Genomic DNA, 14,996 nt, shown 5'->3' with positions numbered 1-14,996 from the left:
CCCAAATTGATCTCTTCCAGTGGTTTTGTGAACATGTTAAAAAGAACGGAAGACAAGGTTTATTTTATTTATTTATTTATTATTTATTTTATTCATGTCATTTATAGTCTGCCATTCTCACTGAGACTCAAGGCAGATTACGTAGCGTGAAATTAGTACAATCCGTAACAAGAACATTTCCATACGGTGTTAAGGGACATTTCCACGACAATGTCATAAGATTTTATGAAGATGTAACGTTAGCAAGGATCCAATACAGAGTTGAAGAATTGCTGAAACAGAACATAATCAGTTCTAGGACTGATATTAGATAAACATAAAGTGCAGGAAGCATAAAAGTACGTATTCGAGCAACCGATAATACGCAAGGCAACTTGGTGGTGAAGTCTATAATCCTATCGTTTCGTGTTGCCTCGCTGATTCATCTTTGTTCGTTTTCTGTTTTTAATGTTTATTTGTTATGTATTTTAAAGTTTGTTTTAATGTATTTTAACAGTGCAATCCTAGCAGCAGCTAGACCTTTGTATGCGCAGAAATGGAAAGTACAAGAAGTGCCAACTATTGAAGATTGGATCTACAAATTGCTGTATATGGCTGAAATGGACAAGATGACAAGAAAACTGAGAGATCTGGACTCAGGGCAGTTTAACACAGACTGGGAGAAGCCGAAACAATATCTGGAGAAGAAATGGGAGGTGGGAGGAAAACTGTGGCAGTTTGAGAACTACTGAAGTATAATAAAAGTATAAAAGAGAGGGGTGACTTTACCGGGGGAGGAAGAGAAATGTGAATTTATAAGCAGTTAGATTAATTGATTGAGATATATATAGATATGTATAGGTTAACTGATAGAATATTGATAGAGAATAATTAATGATAAGGTTTAAACATGAGGATTGAGTAAATAACAATATTTTCTTTCTTTGATAAGATTTATATGCACCAAACTGAATGTACAGAAGAGTTAAATTGATTGATTATGCGAGGAGTTATATAGAATTACCATAAAAAGTTGAAATGAGTAATATATAGAGAACAAATCAAATTGTTTGATTTAAATGTGGGAAATTTTTATGGTTTATGATATATAGGTTTATATAGAAATATTCAAAACTGGAAAATGGGATAAATTGTTTATCTAAAGACGTATAGTTTGGGTGTATAATAAGTAAAGGAGTTAAAGATGTACTGCTTAATATAATGGAGAATGTATATTTGTTTTAGACAGAGGAATTTAATAGAAGTAAGGGAAAAGGGACAGAGGGTGGGAAAGCTGTTGGAAGTCAACAAAAGGGGGGGAAAGGGAGGGGGTTAGAAACGAAAAATTAGGGGAAAATTGACTGTAATGTAAAAATAAAAATGTTCTAACCCAATAAAAAATTTTTCAAAAAAAAAAAAAAAAAAACAGTGCAATCCTATGTGGTGAGGCCCAAAGTGCTTAGGAAGGCAACAAGTCCTCACATCAGCGTCTCCACCTGCTACACCAGTATAAACCAACTTAGTTGACAGTTCTCTTCAGCTCCGCTGCGCCTGGGTCTCCTGCCCATACCCCGTATTTCCCTCACATCTTTTCAAGGTGGTAATCTATTTCAAGGGAACCAATGCAGGTCAAAGGGTACTCATGCCCCCCCCCCATCATAACCAATGGACCTTCAGACCTCTCCTGTTGTTTCCAATAGGCATTCTTGTCATTCTTGTGCCATGGGCTATTGGTTTTGTGTCTTACTTTTCCGAGAAAGGGGCGTGCCTTTCTCAGAGTGGCTGGGGTTGCGGGGAGGGGTCGAGAGAGATTTCCAAGGTATTTTCACATCGGGACAGGCTTGTGCTGTTTCCCCATTGCTGCTGCAGGTTTTCCATATATTCCCAGCTCTTATTGTTAAAATAAGGCAACTACAAAATCAGGGAGGTAGAACCAAAAATGTATACACAATTTAGGTATATATCCAAAATCTTTAACAATTTTTTAAAGTGCAAGGTGCAAAATATAAGCCATGCAATTCTCATTACCCAAGTCATGCAATACAGTTACAACAACCAGCAATCAAGAACCCAAATCATACAAATCATACAATAAACATATGCTAACTGGTGAAAGAACAAGAGCAATCAAAATTCACAGTTCATATTTTCATATTTTCATTTTGCAGAGAGCAGACCGTCCTCCAGATGGAAATGGAGCTGTAAAGACTCTTCAAGAACAGCCTATAGGTCTTTTGTCAGCTGATTCTCAATTCCCATTTTGTACACTAGACTTCCTCACGGGCGTACTTCCATAAACTATAATAAAAATATGAATATCATACAAATGTCTCTCACAGGTTCTCCCTGTTCAGTGTAACCTCCGTTGTTGCAGAATGCTTTCCTCCTTATATCTCTTTTCTGCACCACCACCACGGGCAGATTCTTGCCTAGTCAACCATATTGGTCCTCTTGGCTTTCTGGGCACTGAATGGAGGGGAGACACTAGGGTTGCCAGCTTCCAGGTAGTGGCTGGAGATCTCTTGGAATTACAACTGGTCTCCAGGCCACAGAGATTAGTTCACCTGGAGAAATGTTCTCCTGGAGTCCATAATAGCAAACCTACTCGTGTTTAGCAGCCCCTTATTTCCCTTATAATCTAGAGTAGGACCTTTGCTGCTCCACCATCCTCAGCCTCGGTGTTCTGGGAGCATTTTGGCAAGGAAAGGGTTAATAAAAGCATGCCCCTTCCATGTTGTCATTTCTAATCTAATGTTCTGCAGTGCATTTAACATCTCCCACTGGTTTTTGCGGGATTGCTGTCGTTTAATGCCCATTCCGGCTTTTCCTCCATCCCCTTCAGAGGCGGCCTCTTGCAAAGTGCTTGGGGGGAGGGTTGCAAAAACCTCCTTTAAGCCCAAAGACAAGCCTCTTCCCTCCTTCCTGTGAATTTGTGGTGCCCGAACACAGGAATCCCGAGGGTCCCTGTTTTGGAGCCATGTTTTGGCACCATGGACAGGGGTGGGGAGGCATGAACCAGCAGGGGCGCGATTTTTGCAGTGCAGTCTGTGGCTATATAAACATGCCGTGATTTGATGGTGAGCTTCAGTGGACCCCATTTAAGAATCCAGAGGATCCATGAGGATCTGTGCATTGGACTCTTCTTTTGCAGTGCCAGCACCCTGAAACCATGGATGTGTGAGTGTTATGCCTATAGACTAAGAAATGTTCTACAATGTGAGGGTGGTTTTATTTTGTTGCAATGGAAAAATGCACCCTTTGCAGGGCAAAGCCAGAAGTGGGTTTTTTTTTGGCTTTCTGGAATATCCATTTAAGGGTTAAAGGGAAGGAGTCTCAATTCCTAGAGAGGCCTGAAGAGAGAAAGTCACCTGACTTGTCTCAGCCACTTCCTGCGTTGAGTGGGGAAGGGGGGGAGAGGCAGCACTGGAGGACTTTTTAAAAAGAGGTAAGTAATGGACTAATATTTCCTTTGCAAAATGCCTCCCTGCTTTTGGCAATAGTAGCTAGAGGGCTCCATTGACCCCCAGGGCTTTTCTGCTTGCTCTTTGGAAGCTCCTCTTCCTTGGGTGTGGAGTGGAGTCCGCCTTGCAAGAAGGGCTGCATCTCCTTTGGAAATCCACAACTCAGCGAGCCTCAGCCCTCCCCTTCCTTCACTAAAAGGAATAGGGATTTTCTGGTTTGACGGTTTCCCATCTAAAAAACTACAGAAAGGGGCTGTAGATCCAGAGAAGTTAGCATCTGACGAAGAGAACCGTGATTCTCAAAAGCTTATGCTACAGTAAAGTCGGTTAGTCTTAAAGGTGCTACTGGACTCTTTTTTAGAAAGCGGCCGGGGGACTTTGTTCATAGATCCATAGGATTGGATCCCAGGGTTCAATCTTCCCCTAATTTGGGGAGTCTTTAGTGAACTGTCAGGAGTAGGTTCTCAGCAAATTTGGTGCTTTTTACTTGAACAATGCCCCCCCCCCCCCAGTCCCTCCAGACATTTCTCCTCATTGGAAATAATCTCTTTATAAATTCAGGATTCTCTAATCAGATAGCGTATCTGACTGGGAGTTCAGGGATACCTAGTTTTTTTTTTTTTTTTAATATATCCCTGAAACCCGGATCGGGGTCATCTGGTCCACACACCCCGGTCTACAGTCCCAGACCCTTTTCTGGAACATCTCTCTGAGCCATTTCTTACACAACAGGCCTATTTCCTGAATAAAAAGGCCTGCTAAATAATTCCATTTTCCACAGTTTGCAGAAACCCAGGAGTGGGGGAGCTTTCCTGAACTCCTCAGGAAAGTAATTCTCTAAGGTGGGGAGCACTACAGAGAGTGCACATGTGTGGTGTAGCCCCGGGACCCTAGCCACACTGGGATCCCAATTTGAACCCCCCACTTTGATCTCAGCATGGGCCTAGAAATAGAAGACGGAGCCTGCATTAAACCAACAAACCAATACCGGGTGACCATAAGTCACACTAAGTAGCAAAGGGTGACAAATACAGCTATAAGCCTAATTGAATGCAGAGCAGCGCATCCATCCATTATACAGAGCCCTTCCCCACAAAGAGTAGAGGGCCATCCTCCACAAGGACTTCAGATTCCCCTCCCAGCATAATTTGACCCTAAGATATGACTCAAATCTCCAAGAATTGAGTAACAGTGGATAACTGTAGATTTTGCTCATGTTCAGGGTGGGATCTGCCGAAAGCCCTGTTGCTGTTCTGGAACAGAAAATTTGGACTTTTAGAGGGTTTCCCTTTTCATGCTATTATGGCTTATTGAAGGTACAATTCTGCCCATAGACTCAGCACGAATTTCCTTGCTTGAAAATCTGCAATCTTCCGAGTGACTTCTGTAGCTTGGTGCATTTCAGTTGCTTTTGCTAATGAAAGATCTTTTGCTTCTGGAATTAATAACAACAACAACATTTGATTTATATACCGCCCTTCAGGATGACTTAACACCCACTCAGCAGTTTACAAAGGATGTCATTATTATCCCCACAACAAAACACCCTGTGAGGTGGGTGGGGCTGAGAGAGCTAGAAGCTGTGACTGACCCACGGTCACCTACTGGCTTCAAGTGGAGGAGTGGGGAATCAAACCCGGTTCTCCAGATAAGAGTCCCGTGCTCTTAACCACTACACCAAATCCACCTCTCCTCTTCAAATCATGGTCACCTCAGACAATATGATCCTTTCTTCATGACTCATTATATTATTATTATATTTCAGTTTATAAACCACCCATCCTCAGGGGTTCTGGGCGGTGAACAAGTTAAAATCAATAAAAACAACAAAACAACAATTCTAAAACAATTCTCAGTAAGTCCTGTGAAGTCACATGTTGGACTTGGGTTTTCAGATGAGCCACTGAGATCTCTGGATTTGCTTCCTTGTATGACAAAAATATTTATTTCTTTAAGGAATGTTTGTGCTGCCTAGATCTTGAATGACAACAAATACGGTTTTGTAGACTGAAATCAACTGATCAAGATATTACTCACAGCAAAACTCCTTACTTTAAAAAGTACCCTTCCAAACCTCATTTTAAGTCAGCATATAAACCTCTTCCAACATAGTATTATATTTAAAGTTCTCGTCTGTGCAATTAATAGAAAGGTATGAAACCAATCAGCGGGTTGGGGTCCTGCAAGCTTCCAAATTAGGGCCCCCTTCCTCATCTCTAGCTCCTCCATGGCTCTGGCAGCTTCCATGGACAAGCCAGACTGCTCCTGAAATCTTCCCCAGTTGTCTGCAGCACGATTCGAGAGATCCAGCATCTCTGGGATTCTTAGTTGCTCCCTTCTGTTCCTGGTTCACTCTTTCTAGCTTCTCAACCATTTTGTAAATATGTACCCCACTCCTGGTCCCATGTAATCTTCTCTGGCATCTGAATGCTGCAGAAATCTTTAATTTATAGTTCAGCAACTAGTGGAGTCCTGCAAGGAGTTTTGGAGGACATCTCATTTCTCTCTCCCCCCACCATATTCTCTTTCCCTTCCTTGCCCCCCATAGCTTCTCCCCCTTTCCTGCTTCCTTCTCTCCTTCCCACCCACCTTTGTCTGCCCCCCTCTTCCCCTTTCATGTTTCCCTATATCCCCTTCCTAACTCTATTTCCTCTTTCCCTCCTCCTGGCAGCCTCAATGTGCTCATGTTTCCCTACGCCCTTCTCTCTTTCACGCCCACTAAACAACTTACATTTCATCTGCCTCATATTTAGCCACATTTATTGTGTTTCTCCACAATGGGAGCCCAAAGCAGTTGACGACATTCTCCTTACCTCCATATTAACATCACAACAGCCCTGTGAGGTGGGTGTGTGACTGGATCAATGTGATCCAGTGTGCTTCCACAGTAGAGAGGTGATTTGAACCTGGGTCTCCCACTGTTACCGGAACTGGTCTCCTTGCAATAAAAAGATTTGGGGGGGAATTAGCAAGCAAGGAGAATGGCTATGCAAGAGGCCGGTAACCGCAAGGATCTGTCCCCAGTTTCTACCAGGTCCCTTCCCAACATAGCAAACAAGACTGGTTCTTAAGGTCCAACAATAACTTTTATTAAGAACAAAATGACATGCACATACACGCAGAATTATGGGGGTAAAATAATCACACACACACACACACAGAGAATCCTAGGAAGCTTAGTCAGAAATTGGGAACAGAGAAAGAGGGAGCAAATATATCTACCTATCCTGTAGGGGGTATTGACCATCTACCCCCTATATATGAGCGACCACGCATGGTTAAGCTGCACCTCCAGTCCATAGGAGAAGAGAGTAGCTTCAGATGCCAGCGTCCTTGGCTAGGAGAGCAAGAGTCTTGGGCAAACCTCAAGGGAACAGCGCTTGTGGATCCGGAAGCGTGTACGATGAGAGAGAGGCTTAGGGAAACGACCCTAAGGGAGCAGCACTATGACTCAGGAAGCGTGCACCATTTGAATGAGGCCAGGGCTCTACCTTTGTAAGTAAAATGTGCCCTGAGGTGAAAGAGCCCACCTAGCCATTAGAACAATGGCTCCAACAGTTCCTGGGTTTGACAAAAGGTTTGAGTACCTTGATTGGTAGCTGCTGGGGTGTGTGAAAGCAAATGCAAAACATGTTCTAGCGCTGCACAAAAGGGATAGGTTGTTAGTGAATTCCACCGGAGCTAAGTTGATGGTTTTTAGGTGTACTTTCCCCGGAACAACTGTATAAAACTTATGAATGTCATTTGATTAGCTCTTCAATCAAGGTCAGGAGATCTCATCACGGAAGAAGGGAATGTGTTAAATGGGGATGACTCTGCGAGACCTTTGTTGCACTGGGCACCTTTGGGGCTGGAAGGATAGTAAATCCAATCGCCTCTTAATCACTCTGCATTCCTGTGCAGCATTCCATGCATGCCGGGTTCTCCCGGGCAGGACTCAGCAAATGTTAGAGGTCCTTTGGTGGCAATACCACAGCCATTTTAACTCCGGAGGCCTGAACATCTTAATGTCACAAGCAGCCATATATATAAAACTGCTATTAAAAGGGTGGAGGCTGGGCCAACCGCTTACACCACATCCTACTCTGAAACTCTGACAATGGCTTTTGGGGGAGGGGGCTGCTTGTGAACAGGAGCAAGCAGCCAGGCTAGGGTGAGTCATTCATGTTATGTGGTATGAAGTGGGCAGGTGAGAGGCCAAAACAATCCCCAAAATGGCCCTGTCCCTTCTGCCTGCATTTTATGGACAGAAACGAAGTCTGGAATACTGGATGAACTGTCATGGTTGCCCAGCAACAGCCACTGAGGACCTTTGTTTAAAGCTATAGGAAATCTTTTGATCATTTTGGGTTTTTTTAAAGCTCCAGTTTTTTATTGTTTTATGTTTTTCTAGATTTCAGATTTTTCTGCAAACCAATGACATTTTTTGGGTTTGTAGGAAGATCTGTCTTGTCTGGGGTCATGAGCTGACAAGACAGAGCTTCCTTAAGACTTTTTTTTACCTTTAGGAAGATCTGTCTTGTCAGTTCATGACTCCAGTCTTTGGATTTAAGTATCCTCAGATGAGGGCCACTTGCCTATTAGTATATAAGATGCTGTTATTGAGCAGAGTGGAGCCTTTCTGCTTGCTGTGTGAAAGATCCTCTTCACTTGCTTTGTCTGGCTTTTTATTTTCGAACATCCTTGATTCTGGTGTATTCCATGAACTTTTGTGAGTAACTGTTTACCTCTGTAGATGCAGGTGTTCAACAGATCAGACTTCTCTTTGCAGGAGGTCATAGATCCAGCAGCTGCCTTGATAAAAGAATCTGGTGGAAGAGGAAAGTGATCAACTTGTGCAGGTGGAGGCTGTTTGGAGAAGAAGGGAAGATGAGGACAGAGCTGGACTCAGTCGTTCCGGAAACAAGAAAAAGCCCTGTTGCCATGGAGGCTGGGAGCAGAAGGGAACTGTGGGAAGGAACCTTGCAGAAGAGCTTGGGAGAGGATTTTCCCCCTTCAGATGTGCAGCGCCAGCAATTCCGACACTTCCGTTACCAGAAGGCTGAAGGGCCCCGGAAGGTCTGCAGCGAACTCTACCGCCTTTGCCTCCAGTGGCTGAAGCCAGAAAGGCACAGCAAGAAGGAGATCCTGGACCAGGTGATCTTGGAGCAGTTCCTGGCTGTCCTGCCCCCGAAGATGGAGAAGTGGGTCAGGGAATGTGGGCCAGAGACCAGTTCCCAGGCAGTGGCCCTCGCAGAAGGGTTCCTCCTGAGCCATGCAGATGACGAGAATCAAGACCAGGAGGTAAGAGGCATTCGTCAAGGTAGTAGGTGGGGCACGAGATAATGATCAAGGATACCTTCAAAGTCCATAAAGATGGCCCCAACTTTTTTAGCACACACCCCCTTGCCTTAACCCAGTTCCTTTTCTCAACAGTTTCCCCTTTGTGAGATCCCCGCTTCTTTTTCAGGTGCAGGAAAGGATCCTGTGTCACTCCGGAGCAGCTTTTCTGGGTAAGATCAAAAGGGCTGCCATATCCATTGGATGGCCTCTTTGAGTGTAGGTGGGCTTCTTTTATTCCTCTGACCTCTATCTAGTGTGGGAAAGATGCTCACCTGAATTTCTCAGATTAGAAAAATCCATTTAGGGAAGCAAGAACCTAAAACCAATATAAAATCAGCAGAAGTCACTTGGAATAGTGATTTAGGACATACCCTATACACCCATTCTATTATATTTGAGCAAAGATAGCATAAATAACCAGTTGGGTAATTGCTTGGTAAACATGCCAGTAGGTTTGTGGTTGTGGATAAAGAAAAATGACACACATTTATATTTGTACCATGATAAAGTCATAACTGGGAATCTCAAATGTATGGGAGAAAATACAACAAAAACATTTCCATTCCACCTCACCTTAGTTGTCATCAGTCAGGGACAAAGCCATCAGCTTAGGACAAAGCGGGCTCCACATGGAAAGAAATGATAATTTATGTAAAGTAATGTTAAACATTGGGAAGATAGTGTGTGGGGCCAATAAGAAGAGGAATAAAACTCTAATCCTTGAGGCGATCTTATGCCATAGTAACCATTGTTATGGCAGAGTTCAGCATCCCTACAGAGGCTTCAGTTCAGGATTTTAGGCCTCCATGATAACCCTGGGCCTTTCTCCAGTAATAACAGGCCCCACATCCTGCCCAGGACACACTCTTGATGTGATGAGCAGGAGGGAGGTGCTGTGAAGGATGGGGGATTGAAGATGGTCCCATTCTCATGGACAGGTCACTACTTGCTCGGATTTAGGATGACAGGACTGCTCAGTGGAGGGGGATCATTTAAGGTGATCTACCTCTACATCCCAATGGATCCAACTGATGTTCAGATAGGACTGGGAGATTTTCCTGCTGATATGAATGGCACTTCTGTCTATACCCTGGCTGGAATGACAAAATGACCTGGGGAATTGACCCATTGGTCCCTAGGCGACATGAGACAGCAGCTTAAGTTGTTGAGGGGTTCCACAGGTGAAAAGAGAAGGGAGATGGCAGGAGAGATGACAAACGCTCCTTCTAAAACCTACTTCCTAGAAGTGAGGGTGGCAAAGATCACTTCTAAGCCTCCCTTGCATCTTCAGGGTGTAGGCCAGCAGAGCTCATGTGGGTGGTCAGAGGCCTGTTGGGATCCGGAGGGAGGAGGAAGTCGAGGCCTCAGTGGCCCACTCTGACCCTTTCTGTTCAGCGCTGACTCAGTTCTGACTTGGGCTCTGCATCAGCAGTGACAGGGTCAGATGGTGCCGGGTGGAGACTCGTGGGGCTGTTTGGGGAACTTCTTAGTGTATTTAGTCTGAGGCTGTGGATAGGATCCTTGGGGTCTTGAGGGCTATGACTTGCTTATATGACCTTTCCTTCCTGGCTAATGTAATCTGCCAGTGTGGGCCTGGTTGGCTGATCTGAGAGGAAGATAATGCCTCCTTGAGTGAGGGAGGTCACTCCAGCCTTGAAACAGACAGTGTGGCACCATGTCTAAATATTACAAAGGACCAAAGAGATCTCAGTTAACAAGTTTGAAATATTCCTTTCTTGTGTAAGGTGATTGAACAGGGGGCGGCTGGACAAATTCAAGCTTTCCTGGATAAGGAAAATGGTTCAGAACCTTTCCAGCCTGGTTTTAGGCTTGGTCATGGGACTGAAACAGCCTTGGTCGCCCTGGTGGATGACCTGCACTGGGAGAGGGACAGAAGAAGCACCACCCAGTGACGTGGGAAGTGTTATTCCACCAATAGCAAGTCTGCCTTTTCCCTTCTTTATTCTGTGAATTCTGTACCGTTGGAGAATCAGGCCTACATTTGTCTATGGGAAGTTTAGCAAGACTGGATTTTAAAAATCAAACAATTATACTGTGTTAAGGAAGTCAGGGTAGTTCTGACAATGAGCCAAGAGAATCTCTTTCCCCCACTCAAGGAACTGCAATTTGAATGTCTTCCAATTATCTTTTGATCCTTTCAGGCGAGGCCTTGAAACCAAGAATAAATTTTTTGCCATATCCTTGCAGCAGAGAGAAAGCAACTTCTATGTGGCCCAAGCAGGTAAGTGTAGAACAGCAATTCATGACCCAAAGAGGCTCCGTGCACCACCCACCCCTCACTCTCTTTACCTTGGTTACTATCTCTGCCGTTCACTAGAAGTAAAATGAAAAGCTCTGATGGATTTTGAATCATTTTGGCTTGTCCTCATGAGGGGAAGATTTGTTACCTTTTCTGACAGGATAGGTTTCCCCCCTCTTTTCAGGGTCCTGTGACCTTCAAGGAGGTGTCTGTTCATTTCACTGAGGAGGAGTGGGCTCTACTGGATCAGGAAAAAAGAAGTCTTCACAAGGAAGTCATGGAGGAGAATTTTCGGAATGTGGCCTCTCTGGGTAAGGGTCCCCTTTCCCTTCCTTCCCAGCCGCTGAAGGCAGAAGTCGCTCCTTCTAAGAAGGGTTCTCGTAGAGTCCTTCAGATGGAGATTCTGAATAGGTGAATGGGGTGGCTCCACGCTCAGGCAAATGAGGTATTTCTGTACATCTAGTGAACTGCTCAAGTATTAGTGTGTAAGCTAAAATATTGGTTTGCAAACAAAGAGGAACGCTTCACAGGATGTCAACAAGGCCTCCTCATGAGCTTCCAGAGCTTCCAAAGAAGCCGGCATTTTTAATAACAAACATAATTTTGCAAAGTACAAAATGACATTTCCTTCCTTCAAGGACTTCTTGGTCTCCTGTTGGGCATGAGGAGAATGCCAGTGTGGGGAGGGGGGCAAAGGGAGGAATTGGGGTCATTCCACTGTGTTCATTCCACTGACAAAATTGTAGGCTTCGGCGTGGTGAATCCATGCAGGAAAGGGTGTGTCAGAGCCTTGAAGAACAAACCATGAAAACCTGGATTTTAGCAGGTGAAGTTTGGTCAGTGTCACAAAGAGTTTTGCCTCCTCAAATTCTGTGTGTCAAGCAGCTATTAAAATCCAAGGAGCACATCCTTTCAGAAGGTGGTAGGCTGGCGGAAAGGCAGTTGTGAGGGCCCTCAAGGATGGGCAAAATAAACAACAGTCCGAACAGAAAATCAGATTAATAAGAAGATTTAAAAGAATTTCTGGTAAAATTAAAGCAAAAAGGTTGATGGCTAAACAGTAGGAGAATGTTCCTGACTGTTAGAGCAGTTCCTCAGTGGAACAGGCTTCCTCGGGATGTAGTGGGCTCTCCTTCTTTGGAAGTTTTTCAGGAGAGGCTAGATGGCTATCTGTTAGCAATGGTGATCCTCTGACTCGGTATGAACTTAGGCGACATTCGTGACAGGGAGAGTAGGAAGAAATGAGCCAGTGTTCTGCTCCTGTGGACATTTCTTATGTTCCCAGGGTAATACTGACAGCCACTTTGGGGGCACTTTGGGGTCAGGAAAGAATTCCCTCCAGACCAGATTGGCCAGGGACGGTGAAAGGTTTTTTGCTTTCCTCTGGACATAGGGCAGGGATCACTGAGGGAGTAGAGGGGCAGCTGTAAATTTCTTTTATTGTGCATGAGGTTGGGCTAGATTACCTTTTGGTTCCCTTCAGGGTCTATTTTTCTGTTTACCTGACATAAACACTCAATACTCGAAACTTAATATACGGCAGGATGCATCTCCCCTGCAAGTGATTTTAGTTCTGTTGTTATCAGAGTTGTTAATGGCCATTTTTCCTTGATTCTCTTTTTGTTTTAAGGTCTTACCAGTCTCCTATTTATTCCAGAGGCTAATGGTCCCCAGAAAAAGCCTGAGGGAGAACCACAACAACTTCCATTGGAAGAGGAACCGCAGATTAGGAGCAATTGGACAAAACAAAAAAGGGGGAATGAATCATCCCTTCAACGAATCCACACAGGGGGGAAACAAAATATATGCGTAGAGTGTGGGAAGAGCTTTGTTCAGAAGAAAGCACTTACTGCCCATCAACGAATTCACACAGGGGAGAAACCATTCAAATGTGTGGACTGTGGGAAAATGTTTACACGGAATGCACATCTTATCGAGCATCGACGAATCCACACAGGGGAGAAGCCATATAAATGTGTGGTGTGTGGGAAGAGCTTTGCTCAGAGCTCTCAACTTACTGTCCATCAACGAATTCACACAGGGGAGAAACCATATACATGTTTAGAGTGTGGGAAGAGCTTTGCTCAGAGGTCCAACATTAATTACCATCGAAAAATCCACACAGGGGAGAAATCATATACATGTTTAGAGGGTGGAAAGAGCTTTGCTCAGAGGTCCAGCCTTACTTATCGAAATGTTCACATAGTAGAGAAATCATATAACTGTACGGAGTGTGGGAAGAGCTTTACTCACAGCTCCTGCTTTATTCGCCATAAACGAATCCACACAGGGGAGAAGCCATACAAATGTGTTGACTGTGGAAAGAGCTTTGTTGAGAGTTCAGCTCTTACTGTCCATCGTCGAGTCCATACAGGAGAAAAGCCCTATGATTGTTTGGAATGTGGAAAGACTTTCGCTCAGAGTACACAGCTTAATGTCCATCGACGAACCCACACAGGGGAAAAACCATACAAATGTGTGGACTGTGGAAAGATGTTTACTCAAAATGTAAATCTTATTGCCCATCGACAAATCCACATAGGGGAGAAGCCATATAAAGGTGTGGAGTATGGGGAAAGCTTTGCTGAGAAACTGAAGCTTACTTTCCATCAACCAATTCACATAGGGGAGAAGTCCTTTAAATGCATTGAGTGTGGGAAGAACTTTGCTTCAAGTACAGAGCTTACAGTCCATCAACAAATCCACACAGGTTAGAAGCGTATAAATGCATGAAGTGTGGAAAGAGCTTTGTTCCGAGGACTCGCCTTTTTTCCCATAGACAAATCCACATAAGGGAGAAACCATATAACTGTTCCGAGTGCGGGAGGAGTTGTGCTTGGAATACTCATCTCATTTCCCATTGACAAACCCATACAGGAGAGAAGCCATATGAATTCGTGGATTGTGGGAAATGCTTTGCTCAGAGTGCACATCTTACTGTCCATTAACAAATGAACACAGGGGAGAAGCCATATAAACGCATGGAGTGTGGTAAGAACTTTTCACAGAGTTCACAGCTTACTGTCGATCAATGGATTCACAGAAGGGAGAAGCCATATAAATGTGTGGAGTGTGGAAAGAGCTTTTCTCAGAGTTCAGGCCTTATTGTGCATCAGCAAATCCACTCAGGAGAGAAACTATGTAAGTGCTAAGAGTGTAGAAGAAAGTTACCTTTTAAAAAACCATCTTGTCACATATCAAAAAATTCCCAAAGGAGAGAAAATATAGGAGGGCTTTTGGCTAGGTTTTTGAGGGGTAGTGAAAGTCAGGAATCTTTCAAGGGCAGGGGCAGGGAGAGATTTTACATTGGTTTTAAACTGGAATTTATAAAAATGTTTTGTAAACCACTTTAAACCATGTACAAGCATAGGATATAAATGCTTTAATAAATAGATTATTAAATAATAAATGCTGCCACTGCAACAGCAGCTTCAGCCTGAAGCCCATTTTTGCCAGATTTCATAAAGTCCATGCAGGTAAGCAAGCGTGCATTCTGTCGAAGAAGGCAGCAGTAGAGCAAATCTTCAAAATGGTCACTTAGAGTCAGCATTTTTTTTTTTGCTAATACAGGCTATTTTTTACACTTTCAGAATACGTTTGTTCAATTCCCAACCAAATAATTGGAATACGGTTTATTATAAAATGGGAGTGTTTTGACCTATGCTGTTAACACATTTTGTTGAAAGGGTGTCACAGATGTTAGAGTTAATGCAGGCCAGGCTATGGGATGGAGGCAGCTCTTATGTCTTTAGTTGATGGTCTCCACCTGAATATAGACAAATGCCATGCGTCTCTGTGGCAGTAGACCCTGCCATTTTGTTGAGATAGATGTTGGTATCAAGGGATGTACCTTGAACTTCTTTAAATTGTTTCTCATGGAACCGACTCAAGGGGTTGCTGTTGGAGACCAGCTGTTTCCAGAGTAGGAATAATTTTGTGGAGTTCCCGAGGGCACAATCTTAGCACCATTTTAT

At 43.9% G+C, this 14,996-nt stretch overlaps 1 protein-coding gene across 1 annotated transcript; it reads left to right on the top strand.

Moving 5' to 3' along the window:
* The first annotated feature begins 3,385 nt into the window (after window positions 1–3,385).
* On the top strand, window positions 3,386–14,407 carry LOC129323701 (zinc finger protein 436-like). Its single transcript, XM_054970292.1, has 6 exons — window positions 3,386–3,424; window positions 8,212–8,723; window positions 8,890–8,932; window positions 10,925–11,004; window positions 11,207–11,333; window positions 12,653–14,407. Exons 2-6 carry the CDS (start codon window positions 8,310–8,312, stop codon window positions 13,735–13,737), a joined length of 1,749 nt encoding a protein of 582 aa, XP_054826267.1. The 5' UTR covers window positions 3,386–3,424; window positions 8,212–8,309; the 3' UTR covers window positions 13,738–14,407.
* Window positions 14,408–14,996: the final 589 nt, after the last annotated feature.

This window comes from Eublepharis macularius, chromosome 2, assembly GCF_028583425.1.
Source record: "Eublepharis macularius isolate TG4126 chromosome 2, MPM_Emac_v1.0, whole genome shotgun sequence".
NCBI classification, from domain to species: domain Eukaryota; kingdom Metazoa; phylum Chordata; class Lepidosauria; order Squamata; family Eublepharidae; genus Eublepharis; species Eublepharis macularius.
This window is presented reverse-complemented; position numbering and strand designations above follow the sequence as displayed.